This window comes from Lutjanus erythropterus, chromosome 22, assembly GCF_056507025.1.
Source record: "Lutjanus erythropterus isolate fLutEry1 chromosome 22, fLutEry1.hap2, whole genome shotgun sequence".
NCBI lineage: Eukaryota > Metazoa > Chordata > Actinopteri > Lutjaniformes > Lutjanidae > Lutjanus > Lutjanus erythropterus.
This window is the reverse complement of record NC_139338.1, coordinates 12,720,887-12,737,978: the sequence shown is the minus strand read 5'-3', so window position 1 is coordinate 12,737,978 and position 17,092 is coordinate 12,720,887. Positions and strand designations below refer to the sequence as shown.

The 17,092-nt window shown below is 40.3% G+C and overlaps 1 protein-coding gene across 1 annotated transcript; it reads left to right on the top strand.

The window, feature by feature from the left end:
- Positions 1-2,615: 2,615 nt before the first annotated feature.
- On the top strand, positions 2,616-16,415 carry LOC146306703 (DENN domain-containing protein 2A-like). Its single transcript, XM_084710998.1, has 19 exons — positions 2,616-2,975; positions 4,277-4,340; positions 5,368-6,639; positions 6,844-6,935; positions 7,995-8,089; positions 8,189-8,398; positions 8,500-8,593; positions 8,698-8,748; positions 8,821-9,023; positions 9,952-10,061; positions 10,269-10,338; positions 10,795-10,872; positions 10,964-11,104; positions 12,310-12,458; positions 13,130-13,307; positions 13,845-13,886; positions 14,488-14,596; positions 14,711-14,980; positions 15,062-16,415. The coding sequence occupies exons 2-19, from the start codon at positions 4,282-4,284 to the stop codon at positions 15,319-15,321; spliced, it is 3,483 nt and encodes a 1,160-aa protein (XP_084567124.1). The 5' UTR covers positions 2,616-2,975; positions 4,277-4,281; the 3' UTR covers positions 15,322-16,415.
- Positions 16,416-17,092: the final 677 nt, after the last annotated feature.

Genomic DNA, 17,092 nt, shown 5'->3' with positions numbered 1-17,092 from the left:
TTATTCTCTGTTCTACAATTACTGGGGAAGCGATCGGTCTAGTCCTTCTTCAGGTGCAGCCTGTTCTTTTTTCTAGTCACGGTGGGCAGAAGGATAATGATTTTATTGATCATTGCTTGGTTAGTTAAGCGATCTGCAATTTGTGTCTCTGGAATCACATGCAGTTTTTAACCACCATTTTTTTTTTTTTTGTTTTTGGCCAAAAATGTCTCTTTTGATAGTCAAGGTTGTTGACCTGTGGGCTAGTTTAATTGTTAAGCATTAGATAAGTACTGTGAGAAGTCATGGCTTTATACTGAAAACCATTCACCAAAAAAACAGATATGAAAGTCAGTGGCCTGACTTCCCTTTTCTTAATAGAGACTATATCATTTCATAAGCACGACTGAATTTTATAATCAACTTGCCAAGCCTGCCAAGTAGCATTTACCATGTCTGGTTGTTTACACTGTCTGCTCATGAAATCAAAAGCAATAAAAAAAAAAAAAAAAAAAAAAATCACACCTAAGGCAAATAAGGAAAGTAAGCATGTGACTATGCTGCCTTTTCTACAAGGACAAAAGGGGCAAGTCTGAAACATATTCATGCAATTTTTTTTTCTGATGTTGTATGCAAGATCTAATGTAAGCACACAATCAATAACACAACTACTTGTGACAGAACTTTTGTTATTGCAAAATATGTTTTTAAAATTCTAAATTTACAAAAACAAAGCATCTGTGGAGTTTTATACTACAAAACATGTAGTCACAGACTGTAAACCTCAATATCTCTCTCAACCACCTGTCAGTTAAAAAATGCTGTTGAACTCAAGCCATGTTACCTTCAAAAGTGCTTGTTAGACAAACTCCCTCAAGGCAAATAAGATGTACCAGCATTTGTTTGGTGTGAAGTGGAAATTTTCAACCCCCTACAGAAACTAACAGGTTTGCCTACTGTATTGTAGGCTGTATAGAGCACATCACACTGACAGAAAAAATATAACGCTAGGTATGCAGGCTGTCCTGCTTAGATGACACTATCAGTTCTGTACTAGAAAATACGAGGTCTCGTTAGTCTCGAGTAACTTTTATTTTTTTATGACATGTTGGCCTTAAAAAGACATTTATCCTCTTTCATTTACTATTAACAGCTGGCCCACGAATATTTAGCAACTTTAATACATTTTCGCCAGCATTTTGTTTGTATTTGCCACCTCTTCTCCAGTTTCTGTCCACCTCTGCTTCACTGAGTGACAACGCACATAACGTCAACTGTTACTTGGTGACAGAGCCTAAACCTACACAGCCAGTTCCGGGTCCGTCACACGGTAAAAACCCCGAGCAAATGTCTACGAATAAACAGCTAACAGTTCCAATATTAAACTGTTAAAAACAAGAAACCAACCAAAGCGTTTTCTTACCCTTTTCAGCTCAGGTAACGGTTAGCTAGTCGGCTCTCGGTGTGGCGACAATTTGTGTTTACTGTGGATTCCTGTGTGACCGACGTCACTGCCCGCAGAGCGCAGCGGCACTCTGCTGCCACCAGCAGGACAGGAGGCGAACTACAGGCGCAAAGGTAAAAGGGTGTAGTGGCAAGTAGAGGAGGCAGCTGTTCAGCTTCCAGCTGTCTGTGACACTTGTGCGACAGAGGCAACTTACCATTGGCTGCACGCAGATTTCTACATAGTTCAAAATATGCACCGCCAAAAGTACTTGTATTAAACACACTGACTCTGCAACTGCAGCAGGGAGCACTGGTCAGCACTTGAATTCTGGTAAGCATTCAACAATCATTTAAATTTAGTTTGTTTATATGTGCTTAAACCGTTTTGAGGGGTGTTGGATCTGTAATACTTTAAATTTACTATAGGCCGAGAGGTTATCATATAAAATCAGCAACATTTCCAATAGGCTACCATTGAGCCTATATATTAAAGAATTCAAGGAATTTTGTTGAAATATTTATATTGAGTGCACTATAAATTACCTTTTTATGTGGAAAAATAAGGATTAGTAAAACATAAGGAAATATAAGGATTAAAATTCAAGACAAAAAAAATATAAATATATGTAAACACAAGCAAAAAGGAAATCAGAAGTAAAAACAACTGATTATAAAATAGTACTTTTGACATTTTAAAATATTACCTCTTACCTCTTGGCCATGTCAGTTCATTTGTATCATGAGAGTTAAAAAAAACACATATTTTTTATTTGAATTAGGGATCGACTGATATGTTTTTTTTTCTTAGGGCTAATATGAATTAGGAGATCAGTAACTGAACTGGAACCAGGATATAGTAAAAATGGAAATCTTTGTGTCATTTTTTGCTATTGTACTTTCCCTCCACTACATTTTGGAGGCATTGAGGGGGGCATTCCCGAGTCCACCAGTTCATACCATGGGGCAAGGACAGGGTGGGCTGACGCACTACAGCTGCATGAGTAACTGGAGCTCAGAAGCAGTTGTGATGTGAATTCCAACGGACTTTTGATTTCGAGGGAAATAATGTAATATAATGACATCAGTTCCATGTGTCAGTAATTTTCCTACACAGAGAAGGGAAGATTATTGTCTCTTTAAGTAGTTTTAGTCATTCAATCTTCATAGCAAGCAGATACACAAAGAGAGAGAGAGTGACAGACACACAGAGAGCAAGGGAGGAGGAGTAGGAAGTCATATCCAGGGTGTGTGTGGGCAGAGAAAGAGTGAATGAAAGTTGGAGATTGGAGAAGAGACAGAGAGAGGAAGTGTACAGTATAGTCTGAGGTGAGACCTTTATGTCTCCATTCTCACTCAATTAAACATCTAATGACTCACATCGAGGCTTAAATCAAGTCAGGAAACTTACTGAAGACCGTTTGACCTGGACACACATCACACCACACCTCTGTGGTTTGGAGGTTATACCAATGGATACTTTTATAGCAGCATCGATTGCACTATGCGCCCCTTTCACTTATGAACACATGGAAAATGTACAACAGAAGGAGGTAAGAAAAACTTTTAATGTTGTAGATTTCATATACAAGATGTGATGTGTACAGGCTGTGTTGTCTCATAAATTCATTGTTGTGTCAGTATTGGAGAATAATATGATGTCATTATGAATAATATTTGCATCTTAATAACCTTAAAAATAAATGTGGGAGGGGAAAATAAGATGTAAACTTCTAACTTTAAGTCTTTAAACTTGACACAATATCAACTTATTAAAATACGTTTCTAAAAAAACATGATCAGCATATTAACAGAGTTCCCAGCATACATTGTTTGAGGGTCAAAACTCTCCTGAGATCCTTCTTTTCATAGTTTGAAAGAAAAACATATGGGATTAAAACTTGCTGCCCCCTTACATGTAAAATGTAATTATTTACAATAAATGATCAAATGTTATAAATGTTCATCAGTGTGACTGAAGAGCTTTTGGTTCAACTTAATATTTGAAGCTTATCGAACATGTTTTCTCAAGTACAACTGAGTTAATATAGTTCATTTGACTAGAAAAGTTGTTTTTTATGATTACAGAATATCCTCAACTTGTCTTTTCAAATACAGTCAACCTAAAACTTAAATGCAGCCTAAACACATTTTTTTTTAAAGTTAGAATAAACAGTTTATTTTTACAGTGTACCGTTTTGATTGATTGTGCAGCTCTGGGTGCTTTGCTATCTTTATCACGCAGTAACTATGCATCTGAATGCCTTGCTTTCCCAGCTAATCAGCTAAAGTCTATGCGGTCCTTCTGCTCATGCACACTGTCGTTTGGTCTACATCAACTAAACAAATGATGACACCAGCCTCAGAGCTGGGAAAATTACCAAGCGCTATCTTAGAGGCCGCTGAACTTTGAAACATTGGCCTTAGAGATGTGAAAGTATGAGAGTCAAGAAGAGGAGAGCAGAGCGTTTTAGCAGGTCAAAGGTTGGCCTCCTGTGAGGGGAAAGCCGCAGAAAAAGGATGCATGCAACAATACACTGATGGAAAGGAAAGGCAGAGAAGAGTGATTCAATCACCAAGAGTTCCCTAATGACTGTTGAAATGTTGGTTTGTGTGATGAACTGCTTGAGGGAGTTGCACCAAGTCCCTTCTGTCATGTTTTTCCTTGAGTCTGCCCAGCTGGGCCCCAAATACTGTAAATTTCCAGCTGTGAATGAATGGTCACACTGAATAAAATGTTAGTCTTACCAAGGATCTTGGTGTTAAAATGGTCATATCCAAACACAGAGCTAAAAAATGCTTAAAGAAATTAATCAGTTGGCTAAATATGACTTACTCTCTCTCTCTGTTTCAGGTGTCATGGCGGCCGCTAAGAGAATGACAAACAGGCCGGACTGCATCTACTCCACTGTCAACAGGTTTGTATCAGAAGAAGTTTATCTGTGGATGTTTTCCCTGTAAGTAATGGACATTTTCCTCACCAACTCCCCCTGGGCCTGAGAAATAAGTAACACGGTTTAGGTTGCCCTTTACTCATCACATCCATTAACGAAAAGTCAGAAAAGGTCTTTCGACTTAAGCCTTCCCATTTCCTCTCGTTTATTTATTAAAACATAACGGTTTGATGAAATGGGCCCCAGTCCAAGTATGTGTTTATTTAACGAGACTGATGAGAAGAAGATGCTCGGTCATAGGGTTGTCCTCTGGCATTTACTCACAGGCTGAATTTTCCCACTGTCGCCAGAAAAAGACCAAGTGTCCCCTAACCGGCAGTCACAGTGACTGTACTGGGACATTCAGGAAACTCCAGTTGCAGTCAGAGCCTTTTGTTGACATATTGTTGCAGATTTCAGACTGAATTCAGGTAATTAGTTATAGAGTTAACATTTAGAAAGATGTGTTTTACTGACAAATTCATTAAAACTGTGTTTCCAAACTTTTTTTGTATTGTACCACAGTAGCTCTATGAGATGAGTTCAAGAACCCAGTTTGTTTGGTACAGTTTATAACTACTTTTAGCATTTACAGTGGCAGAAGCTAGATATTTCATCCACTGATACATATATTATTTTATCTATATCAATGGTATTACTTTTAAATTTTCCGCAGATTAACAGTTTTTCCATTACTGTCAGCTAATTGTTTTAACTCTTTAATCCAGTGCTTTTAGTTTAGTTTAACATAATTTCAGGCATTCATTCATCAGCTAAACTGTTTATCCATTAACCTACTTTAGTTAGTTAATGAATTCTAGATTTTTAAACCATTCTATATTTAGCTAACTATTTCAAACATTATTATTACTTTTAGATGATTATTTGAACTGTTAATCCAGTACTTTTAACAAGCTAATGATTTCTTTCTGAGAAATATTTGATATTTCTCATTTCTTGTTATTTTATCACTTTGTAAAAGTTACAATCTAAAACTTTTTTGTGTGTTTAGGCTGAAGAAGGGCTGTCTTGGTGGGGTAACTGGTTTCCATATTGCGTCAGTGGAAGACAAGGGTGCTGGGCAAAGAAGAGAGGGGTCACCAAAACTCCCCTTTGCCCCACTGCACAACCTGAGCATCCAGAGGGAAGACTCACCCATGATGGCTCACAGGAGGACGACCTTTGACCCTCACAGCAAAGAGAACACTGTCTTGGTTGGCAACAAGCTCTCCAGATCGAATGGAGGCAACATCAAGGACAAAATTTCTCTGTGGGAGGGGAAGGAGCCCACTCATTCACCAGTTACCTCAGGTTCTTTGGGCCAGTGCACAAGCATAAAAAGGACAGACTCCCTGACAAAAAGCAATAGTAAAACTACTGATGAGCAGAGTGCAGAGAGTTGTAGGAGAGTAGCCCATAAGGAAAAGGAAAATCTTGGCAAAGAGAACGGGGATTCAAGGCCTTGTTCACCTGCTGAAACTGGGAAACAGCAAAAAGGGACGCTCAAGAGCAGTAAACCCAGTGAGAACCATAAAGGAGAGTGTGGTAGAGTTCTCCACAAGGAAAAGCAAGATCAAGTAAAAGAAACTGTAGGAAAGCTTGGGGATTCAAGGCCTTGTTCACCTGTTGAAACAGGAAAACAGCAAAGATTGACTCTTAAGAGCAGCAAGCCCAGTGAGAACCAACATGGAGAGGATTGTGGAAGATTTGTTCACAAGGAAAAGCAAGATCATGAGAAGGAGAATGTGGAAAAGCTTGAGGATTCAAGGCCTTGTTCGCCTACGGTGGCAGTGCAGCAGCAGGTGGGGACGCTGAGGAAAAGCAATGACTGGAGAACAACTGAACAAAACAGCCAGGAGAAAAGAGCTGTATTCACTCTTTTTAAAAAGCTGGAGGCTATGGGGGAGAACCACGGGAAAACGCCTACAGAGCTCGGAAACTACTTCAGCCCGCTGAGCAAGGACAAACAGACAGAGGTGAAGAAGAAAGAGTCTGAAGTTGCTGTCCAAACTAGTGCAGTGAAATCCTCTGGGGTCAAAGAAGGCAAGCAGCAACAGGAGAATGTGTACATGGAGCCGGGGGCGCCCCCCATCAACCCAGTCCCCAAACCCCAACGTACCTTCCAGCATCCAGCTACTGCCTCCATCGGGAAGAGTCAGAGACAGGGGCGAGGGCAGAGGAACCTCCCCCCACTACCCTCCATGTCTACAAAAACTTCCTCAAAACCTCCCTCTGGTGTCTATGGGAGACCCAGGGGTGAGAGAGTCAGAGACAACAACAACAGGTATAGAGAGAGCAAAAAATTTAAAGCTATAATCCCGTAATCTTCTTGGTTCTTTCCATGTGTGTTTTCACTTTACAGGGACCGCCTCAGTGACAACACGTATAGCAACTTTTCCATATGGAAAATGTGACTGTGACTATGAGTGTAATTCACACGTTAGAAGGACATTTTTCCTAATTTGCCTTTTGCTGTTTACCATGACAGGAAATCCTTTGAGTTTGATGACCTTGCAGGGTCAACTAGCCCACACTTCTCTCGCTCACTGTCACAAGAACATCACTATGAAGACATCCTTGGTCAGTCACCTTTACTAGCTATTATTTTTATAAATTCTAAAAATTTAGACGTGAACATTGATACCTAATATTTCGATCATATAGTGCTACAGCAAGCAGTCAGTCAGCTTAGGCTGGAAGCAGAAGGAAATAGCTGACTGCCTGTCCTATAAAACACCTCTAAAGCTCACCATTAACACAAAGTATCTTGTTTGTTTGATCAGTGTAAGAATGACAGTTTGTGGCAGGAAACTATTTACTGGACAGATAGGAGAGTTGTATTGATTGTCTCATTTAAAAAGGGAAAAGTGTATTTCCAAAATTGTGTTGCCTTCAGTTCCAACTAAAATGTGGACTATAAAAACTGGACTAATATTTTCTTGACCTTTCCTAAATCCTGTCCCTTCTGGAACCTCAGTCAACTTTATGCCGTGTGCTAAGCTTGTCGATGTTGAGAAGAAAAACACATTTCGAAGATGTTTCAAAAATTTTGTGGAAAACCCATATAGTATGTAGACACATCTTAGCAAAACACAAGCTAACTAGCTAGCTAATCTACATCAATTGTTAGTGAGCTAGTTAGCCAGTGCTTTACTCTTTAGTACTAGCTAATTGTCAGCTAGCTAGTCACATGCGATAGCTATTGTTGACGCAAGTTAACTAGCTAGCTAATCTACACCAACCGTCAAGCTAGTTAGCTAGCTTCACTTCTATTAGCTAACTCAAGACGTGACTATATTTATTGCTTCTACAGGTCCCCCAGCAAAGACTTTTACCCAACCTCAAAAAGCCTAGCATATAGCATATTAGAGCACAGGAATGGTGAAAGTTGACTGACTATCTATCAGGTGACAAGCTTGTACAACTGTAAATAATGTTTTTTCCACTTCTTCGTGAACAACATTCTGAAAAAAATAATCAATATGTTGTACTACACTGATTAGGTGAAATTTACAAATACTGAGTATTACTATTAGAAGTTTCGACCTAAAGTGATTAGAATGGCCTGAGACTTTTCAATATTGATTATCAAATGCCTAAAATGTGTTTTGAGCATTGCCATCTTTGGTCTCCCTGCAGACACATCCAAAGAGAACCCATATGAGGACATAGAGTTGGAGAGTCAGTGCTCCCAGCAGTCTTTGCCCTCCTCTCCTGGCGCTGATAGTACCAAGGTTCCTGCAGTACAAGCCAAGCATAATACTTTGCAGTGAAAACACGTCTTCAGTTAAATTGTTATGAAACTGTATTCAATTATTTTTCTGTTTGGACAGATTTCGAGGCCTGGCTTCTTCAGGCAGAATTCAGCCAGAAGCTTCAAGCTGCTGGACCTGCGGCGAACCAACCAGTCGCCCCACAGCACCAGCAGCGGGGGTGTTTCATCTCCACCCCAGCTCAGTCCTCCCTCCACTCCCACTGGGCCCGAACATGGCTCCTGGTTGCCTGGGGACCCCTACAGAGGCACCTGCCGCAGGATACCAACGGTGTGTGTTTCAGTGGATATTTTAGAATCTCCGTGCTAGAAAATAATTTTTTTGTTTTCATCCTTGAGGAAAGATATGAGTCAGAGCTTTTTTTCCATCAGGTTGTTCTACGAATCAACAGTATCTTTGAGGCTCGGATTGGGAAGAAACATCTACGGAGGATCTATCATTATGCTGAGACAAGCTCGGGGAGAGGTGATGATGTTCAAATTATCATCCAGGGGGGAAAAAATGTATTTTCTAATGCCCATACAGTAAATGTGGAGTTTTGGTTTATGAGACATGACTTTTTCTTGCAGTAACAGATGACAACAGTGACTCTGAGAGTGAAGCTGAAGAAAGAGCAAAAGGTAGGTTAGCGCACAACATCTCTTTTTATTCTTAAGACTAAGACAATTTATAACCACGTTGTGTCTTATCAGCTCATCGTCAGCGCCTTGTGTCAGTCCAGTCCATACTGAGCCAGCCAAACCAGGCTCAAGTCCACTACAACGGTAACAGCAGCTCTCGGGAACAGGAGCATCACCAGCGTCAGCTTTTTGAATATTTCCTAGTTGTGTCGCTGCAGAAGTCGAAGGCTGGTGCCCACTATCTGCCAGAGGTCACCCAGCAGTTCCCCATGAAGGTCAGGAGCAGAGGAGTGCTTTCATTTTTGCAGTAGATGGTGGTCGGCATGCCCCCAGTTTGGAGAAGCAGCAGGAATACTGGTGTAGGAAGCTAATCAAGCAGACAGAATCAGCAGCAAAACATGTTTTAGCCACCTAAAAATCAATATCAGTTTGAGTTTACACTATATTTAGAGCATTTTCACTACTTGATCTTGTGTCACATAAGCCAGATATCGTTCTCTCCAAAGCAACCAGACGCCATTTTCAATTCAGCAATTTTAAGTCGCAGAGCATGGGGGTTTGCTGGTCTACCACTGCCTTGATTGGTTAGGTTTTGTGTGTTATTGTGTGACTCTGATATGGATTGACTGTAGGTAATACACCTATGAATAAGGAAGAAAGGAAAAAGGAAAAAACCCATAAACAGTCCCAACCTGGGTTTGATGCTTTACGCTTTCAGAGAGCTGGGCATGTAAGATTTGTGTGGGGATGTAGTTGGCAAGAAGCTACCTAGCTGCATTATGGGAAATGTAGGCTCGAGTCTTTTATTTTTAGGCACACACAGGGGACTAAAATGTCAGAATATTTTGGCCTCTGGTACGTCGGCTTCGACCATTCATCTTCTTAATCTGTCTCTTGTGAATCCAAATAAATTTATGGAAATACAGCATTAAATCCCTGAAGTACCCCTTTTAAACTTTTGGGGCCAAGTGTCTCAAAATAGAAATCTACATCTATTACCCCAGCCAGACAAAAGTCAACATTTAAAACAATTCAAAATATGTGACAGGTCCCAAGTTTATCCGACAGGATTTTCCAATTTAAGCTAATATTTGTTAATAAGAACATGCAAAATTTGCAAGAAAAATAAGTGGAACTTGAGTGAATGAAAATGCATGAAAGCAGTTGCAAAAAATGACTCTGAGTATGTTACTACTTTTGCAGCTGGAGCGGAGCTTCAAGTTCATGCGGGAGACGGAGGATCAGCTCAGGATCATTCCTCAGTTCTGTTTCCCTGATGTAAAAGACTGGGAGCCAGTGGAGAGCTACCCAAGGTGAGGGCGTGAAAATTAATTAATCCACAAAAATTAAAGTTAATTTAATAGACACTGAAAATTCAACCCTCATTATCACTGGATAACTTGCTGTGTGTTGCAGTTTGTATGTATATTTATGTGTATTTTTCATATGTACAATCAAAATATGCTTATCACATGTTTGTTTGTGTGTTTGTTGTGTTTGTTGTGGGTCTTCCCTCACAGCGAGATGTTCGCTTTTGTTTTGACTGGAGAGGACGGGAGCAGGAGGTTTGGATACTGCCGGCGATTACTGGTAAATAGAAAAGAGTTGAATAAATAAGTGTGCTGCTACTGAACAGGAAGTGGCTAAATACCACGGTGACGGCTGAGTAAATAAGTGTGCCAAAATAGTCAGCGTGCCTGTGGGAAAACAGTCCATCTCAGAGTCTGGCCGGAAGTGTGTGAGACTGGGAAAGTGTGTGTGTGCCTTTGCATTTTTCAATGCATCTCTATGGTATGTGTGTGTTTCAGTACTGCTGATGTGTATACTTATGCTTTTTCATTTTTCAAACTTTTATATGGCCAGAAATATACATGTGAGTGAATTATTATATGTCATCTGTCATGTTAAAATGGGATAGCTTTTAAAATACTTTAGAAACACAGCTGTTAATCCAAAAAATACACACGGCACAAACTTAATTTTTCAAGTTCTGAAAGATTTTCACTCAGCAGTCGCTGCAAGTAAACTTTCACTTTTTCTTTTAAGCCCAGTGGAAAAGGCAAACGTCTACCAGAGGTCTACTGTATTGTTAGTCACCTTGGCTGTTTCAACCTGTTCTCCAAGGTAAACCACTCCACCACATAATATTGTTGACATAAGAGTCATTAAGCAAATTTATAAGGTGCTTACGTGTGCACGTTTGTGTGTACTGTAGGTGCTGGATGAGGTGGAGAGGCGGAGGGCTTTGTCTCCAGCCCTTGTGCAGCCTTTCATGAGAGCCATCATGGAGGCTCAGTTTCCAGCTCCAGGCAGAACCATCACCATTAAAACTTTCCTTCCCGGCTCAGGCACTGAGGTCAGTGACACTGGAGCAACAACTGAAACTGCATTCTCCAGCAAAAACTGAAACTGAGACCACTGAGTTTGATAAAGTAAAGAATTTGTTTTTTTTTGTTTCAATATTGTATTGATGCATGTAACATGTAAAGGTGACACATGGTCATACCGGATGTTAGGCAGTCTAAGTCTTGGAAGTCCTAGCTGGTGGAGTTACAGAAAAGTTCTGAAGATATGTCAAAAACAGCTGCCACCTCTTAAAGAATGAGTTTGTAGGCACTTTGAGGTTGAACTTGTTGAAGAAAGAATGTGGTGCCATTGAGCCACGTGGAGTGTCGAGACAGAGTGGGACATTTCCAGGATGAGACTGTCCGTCTTCTGGCCTGGAGCAACAGCAAAGCAACACAGCACCGCTACAGGAGAGTGAGACTCGTGTCACACTGTAAACTGCTTGCAAAGGGCAGCCATCAATTCTAATATTTAACCCCTCTGAAACAGTTTTGAAAGTAGTGGACCTACTGAGCTTTGAGCAAGAACAAAACACATACAAAGGTCGCGGGTCAATGGAGCAGCAAGAACACACAGAATCATTAGCCATGGACATAATTTTACTATAGATGTTGAGAGGAGTGCAATAGTTCAAGAATATGCTCTCAAACTTTTCAGGGGGATATTGTGGAAAAGAAAAATATCAAAGTAGCGGAAAAAGTTGGAGCAGGGTAGGTTATATTTAGCACTTAGCTGAGAGAAACTACTGAGTACTCCATCCTCAAAAAGGCCGTTAAAGGTGTTTATTCCCAGCCTGCCCTCGTTACTAAGAGTTTAGTCTGGTAGGGAGGGAGCAAACATGGTTGTTGTCCGTGCATCATAAGAGTTATGGAGGCTGAGCCAAGATTCAGACAGCGCTAAAAGTAGAGGCAGATCTTTAGAGTGGATTGCATGAGGACTTTAGAGGAATATTTCAAAGAGGATAGAGGTAGGGAAGAGTAAACAAGAGCGGAGAGTGATGAGGAGCAGCAGGAATACAGAGTACAACACCAGTGTGGCAAAATTTCTCAACTCAGTAAAAGGGAGCTCTAGTAAGGAACTAGAGTTGGCACCAAATATCATTTTTTAAAATGGACTTCAGCTAAGCAGCGCTAAAAGTTTTCTAGTGTGTAAAACTAGTCAATGTATGGTGCTCTATTAATTTGATTATTTATCTTTTATCAATCTTATTCCCAGGTGATGGAGCTCTGCCGACCCTCCGACTCTCGTCTGGAGCACGTGGACTTTGAGTGTCTGTTCTCCTGTCTGAGTCTGCGGCTGCTCCTGCGGGTGTTCGGCTCTCTGCTGCTGGAGCGCAGGGTCATCTTCACCGCTGACAAACTCAGGTCGGTCCCTTCGCTGTGGAGCAATTTATCCCACAGGGTTACACAACATACTGAAATCTGTAGCTCATCTGGTGGCTCTCAAAATAAGAGGTTGCACTGAACATCCGTCCTCCACTGTTTATGTAATTATGCAGATATTAGGTGCAAGCATCAGGGATGTTTTTGTTATGAAGTTATAAGAAATGCGGGTGGTCCAGACCCACATTTAAAAATTTTTTTTTAAGGCAGCCCCAGTATTATTCAGGGAACATGCCAGAGAGATATTTTGAGGCCAGCTTGGTCAGTTGTTTTGTGTCGAGGCCAGTTTGTTTGTTCTGCAGGAGAAAGCCAGTGGGAGTCAGAAAGAGCGGTCACTCCAGAAGATGACTGGAATGCTAAGTTGAGTGACGTAAATGAAAGAAGTATGTAGCTTTGCCTTTCTCTCTGGGAAATGTTCTGAGTTCAGGGAATATTTGCAGTGATTAGATGGTATTTTAGCGTCCTCGTGTGGTGACAATGAGTAAGTTACTCACTTTCTGCTTTATTTCTCTCCCATTCTTTAACTCACATCCAGAGAAAAGCTGAAGTCAATCATGTCATGTCATTAAAAAGATTCCCTTATATACTCATCCTCATTTAATAAAATTGTGTAATAATTTCTCCACTCATTGTCCCTGTGTCTCTAACTGCAGTACTCTATCCCAGTGCTGCCATGCTGTTGTGGCGCTGCTTTACCCCTTTGTATGGCAGCACACGTACATCCCTGTGCTGCCCTCGGCTATGCTCGACATCGTCTGCACTCCCACCCCGTTCATCGTTGGCCTGCTGTCCAGTTCCCTGCCCCAGCTCACTGAGCTGCCCCTGGAGGAGGTCAGAGAGGAAATCATTCTTAACAATTGACCCTTCCTAAGTCCCGCTCCTTTTTTCTCTGTGTGCTAATATAATAGTAGAGCAAGTTTGGTGCCCAGAAGAACCTCCAACAACTTTCTCTTTTCCTGTTTCCTGTACTTAGATATTCTATGTGCTAGGCTCGTCTATGAAGAGAACCAAATTTTCAAGATGGTTAAAAGATGTTGTTAGGTGACTAATTAAAGTGACATATATCTAGTCACATCTTAGGCTAATGTTTGCAAAATAGTAGCCAAGTATCTAAATACCAATTGATGTAAAGTAGCTAGCATGTTAAGTAGTGTTTTGCTGACATTAGCTATCAGATGTTACTATTTAGCTAACAATTAGACTTATGTACATCTTAGAACTGTTGTTAGAGCACTGAGCAAAAAGGGGGCGTGGCTTAGGAAGGGTCAATTATGGTGTGCAACTTTGCTTATATGCAGCTGTGCACAGATTTATCACATATTTGCAGAAATGTTGCACATTACAGTAACTTAGGCTTCCTTTGCACAGGTTTTGGTTGTGGATCTTGGAAAAAGTCGATTTCTCAGACAGGTAAGCATTATGTTGAATCATGTTTGTGGGGTTTTTAAGGCTTTGCGTGATCTTTGTGGTTGTCGAACAAATTATTTCATCCTTAAAGATGCAGTAAGAGATTCTGGAAAAAGATAAGATCCCTGAGAGCTTCTTGGGCCCAAATCAGTGAATGCAACCTAAAATCTAAAAATTTTATCAAATGAAGTTGACAAGAAACTACTCTAAAGCCATGTTTGCCCTCATATTCATTCAGTTCAACCCCTTTGGAGTAGAAATGTGGTTCTGAGAGCCTCTGAGAAGAAATTAGTGATTGAGGCCTACATCTTGACCTAAAACAAGAGACTAAATACATGTTTATTTTCATATTTGGGACCCAAAGCATCTGTATTTGATAACCAGGGACACACATAATGCTTGGCCAAAGTTTCCCATTACAGGATAGATTTTCTAAAGCCTGAAACAGAGCCAAGAGGAGGTCCAAAAGTTTAGTTTCCTCTCAGACCGCTTAAATTACAATATGCTGACAGGTTTATTTTAGCCCAGTGATGCCAAAAATAAATTGCCTACCACACTTTAACATACATATAAATTGATTTTTATTTTGTTTTGTCACATTAAGTTGGACGATGAGGACTCCATTTTGCCTTCTAAGCTTCAGCTGGCCCTGGAGACTGTTCTGGAGAGGAGACGAGAGCTCGCTAATGAGAGAGGAGGAGACGCATCCAGTGGTGAGACATTACAAGGACTGAAGCATAAAGCTATTTAATTTTAAGTGAGCACATTCAGCACCGCGTGGTTGCATTTTAGCATGTATGTTTCAATGTTAATCCTCTTCTCTTCAGATTCAGGCCATCTTAGCACCGTTGTGTCTGAGGCCTTTGTCCGTTTCTTTGTGGAGCTGGTGGGCCACTATCCACTCTTCATCACCGGAGAACGGGAAGACGGCTACTCCTCCTCTTCTTCCTCCCCAGTCCCCTGCGCTTTCCAGCGTGAGGGTTTTCGAAAAGCCATCCCGTCTAAGACCGTGCGCCGCTTCCTGGAGGTCTTCATGGAGACGCAGATGTTTGGCTGGTTCATCCAGGAGAGAGAGCTGCACAGGCAGGCCCTCAGAGGTAAAGAGCTGCGGTACAAAAACAAAAGGCTCAACTGTTGGGAGGTGATCCAGTGATTCATGAGTCTTTCTCTTTCTTCAGGACTGTTTGAAGTGAGAGTGCAGGAGTATCTGGACTCAATCCATGAGAACGAGCACCGAAGGGTTAACAGATTTCTCAAAGGCTTGGGTAAGGTTGTCTCTTATGGAGGAACAAAACTGCCAAAATCAAAATGTCAAAATGTACTTACAGCTTCAAACACAGAGATATCCATTTTTGTTATTATTTTGATGTGTGAGAGAGCCTTACTTACATATTGTGCATTTAAATGCACCAAAAATAACATTAAAAGTACATGTTGACATATATTTATTTGTAAAATTATTATTTATAAAATTTGCTTCTATATTTAATTATATTAATTCCACTATTTATTTACTTTCCCTTTTAATTTTCTATTTTAATTATTTTTTTTTTTTCATTTTTAAGCTCATATTTTATTTCTGTATTATTTTCTCCTTTGAATTTTGCCCCCTATTTAGTCCAACAAACATATTTAATTCTGTATCTTGTTTTCACATTTCTTTATGGATTTCTGCTGCCTAAGGCCAAAACTTTTAAGTACATATCTGCATAGTGCACCATGGCCGTCTTGTGTATCCTACATCGATTTGGAGCAACGGTTGTGTACATCCTGAGAAATTAATTATATGCATACAAAACACAAATGTGTGGTTAAACAGCAGATATATTTCCAGCCTAATATGCAAATGAGCAGGCTGTCATTCAAAGTGGGTCAACCTTTCACCTATTGGTTTAGCGACATCAGAGTGCAGAGACCAACTACATGCAATACAGAAGCAAAATTAAAACAGGAATAGCAATTTAGTTCACATTTTATAAAACTGAGTGAAACAAGCTCTGTACAAACAAGCTACTCTAGTCTTATTTTTTACCTAAAACCACTCTTGTTTCTTTTCCTTTGCTTTAGGAAACAAAATGAAGTTTCTGTCTAAGAAATAACAGCACTATAATGAACAAAAAGAGACAAAAACTAAAGAGAAGAAGCATGGAAAGAGGGACAGACTTCAAGGACTGCAGAAAGAGTGCTTTTTCAGAGACACTCGTTCATGCCATCCTCATCTGTGTCAGCGTTTGAGACTGAGGGTTTTGCTGAAGCACTCCTGATTGGACGGCTGTGGTGAATCACAAATTCTTCTCGCCAAAGGAAAATCCTGCTGTATTTCACATAAATGAAGAGACGTGGGACTGCAGACTCACAGAAACATTTAAGAGATTACCGGTTAGTTTGTTTTTAATTCTATTCTTCAAGCAACAACATTCATGAGCACAAATAACACAATGTATAATGTATAAAAGTAAAAGTAGTCTTCTTATAATGTTGCAAGCTACATGTGGCTGACAAATTAAAGAGAAAACCTGAATAAATTGTACAGTTTGGTGGTCACTCTTTGTTCGCACTTTAAGTTGACTTGAAAGTTCACAGTCATGGTATTTTCTGAGTCCACTAGGGGGCAGTAGTATATTTTGTCTGGTAACATGATCTTCACACTGATAGTGACTGACCAGAAATGACACAGACCTGTTTCCCGCTCTTTAGTGCCTCAGTTTTCCCTCAGTCATAACAGTGACAACATCACATGTGCTTGTCTCTTTGACAAGTAAATAAACAGTCTCTGTTTGCTGTTTTGAAGGGCTGGGTTATTGTCTTGATGTCGTCATGTGTTTTTTTTTCCACAGAAATGAATGCCTGGGTCACATAAATCATTACATTACACGTTTACAGTATGGATGTCATTCTTGTAAACTTTGCAGGCATTAATCTCTCTCCCCACCGTTCTCCAGTTTGCAGATTATGAATGATGAGATTACTTTACAACAAAACACAATGTATCCAATGACACTGTGCACATTTTACAATATGAGTTTTGTTAAACACGGGAAAATCCTGAGATGAGAATCAAAGCCAAGTGAATTGTGTTCACTCAGCATTTGTGTGCCAGTTTTACACAGTGAGTAATCCGCATACCACCCATTCGCTAACCATTCACTGCTGTGTTTGTGTGTTCGAAGTTTTGGCTTTTTTACTACAAAGAGCCTTGGTTCAGAGTT

What these genes read in the sequence shown, in the direction of transcription:
- LOC146306703 (XM_084710998.1), top strand. Translation starts at nt 4,282, where the DNA reads ATGGCGGCCGCTAAGAGAATGACAAACAGGCCGGACTGCATCTACTCC. An exon ending in GATACTGCCGGCGATTACTG is followed by an intron (nt 10,339 to 10,794) that starts GTAAATAGAAAA and finishes TTTTCTTTTAAG; the next exon opens with CCCAGTGGAAAAGGCAAACG. An exon ending in AGGAGGAGACGCATCCAGTG is followed by an intron (nt 14,597 to 14,710) that starts GTGAGACATTAC and finishes TCTTCTCTTCAG; the next exon opens with ATTCAGGCCATCTTAGCACC.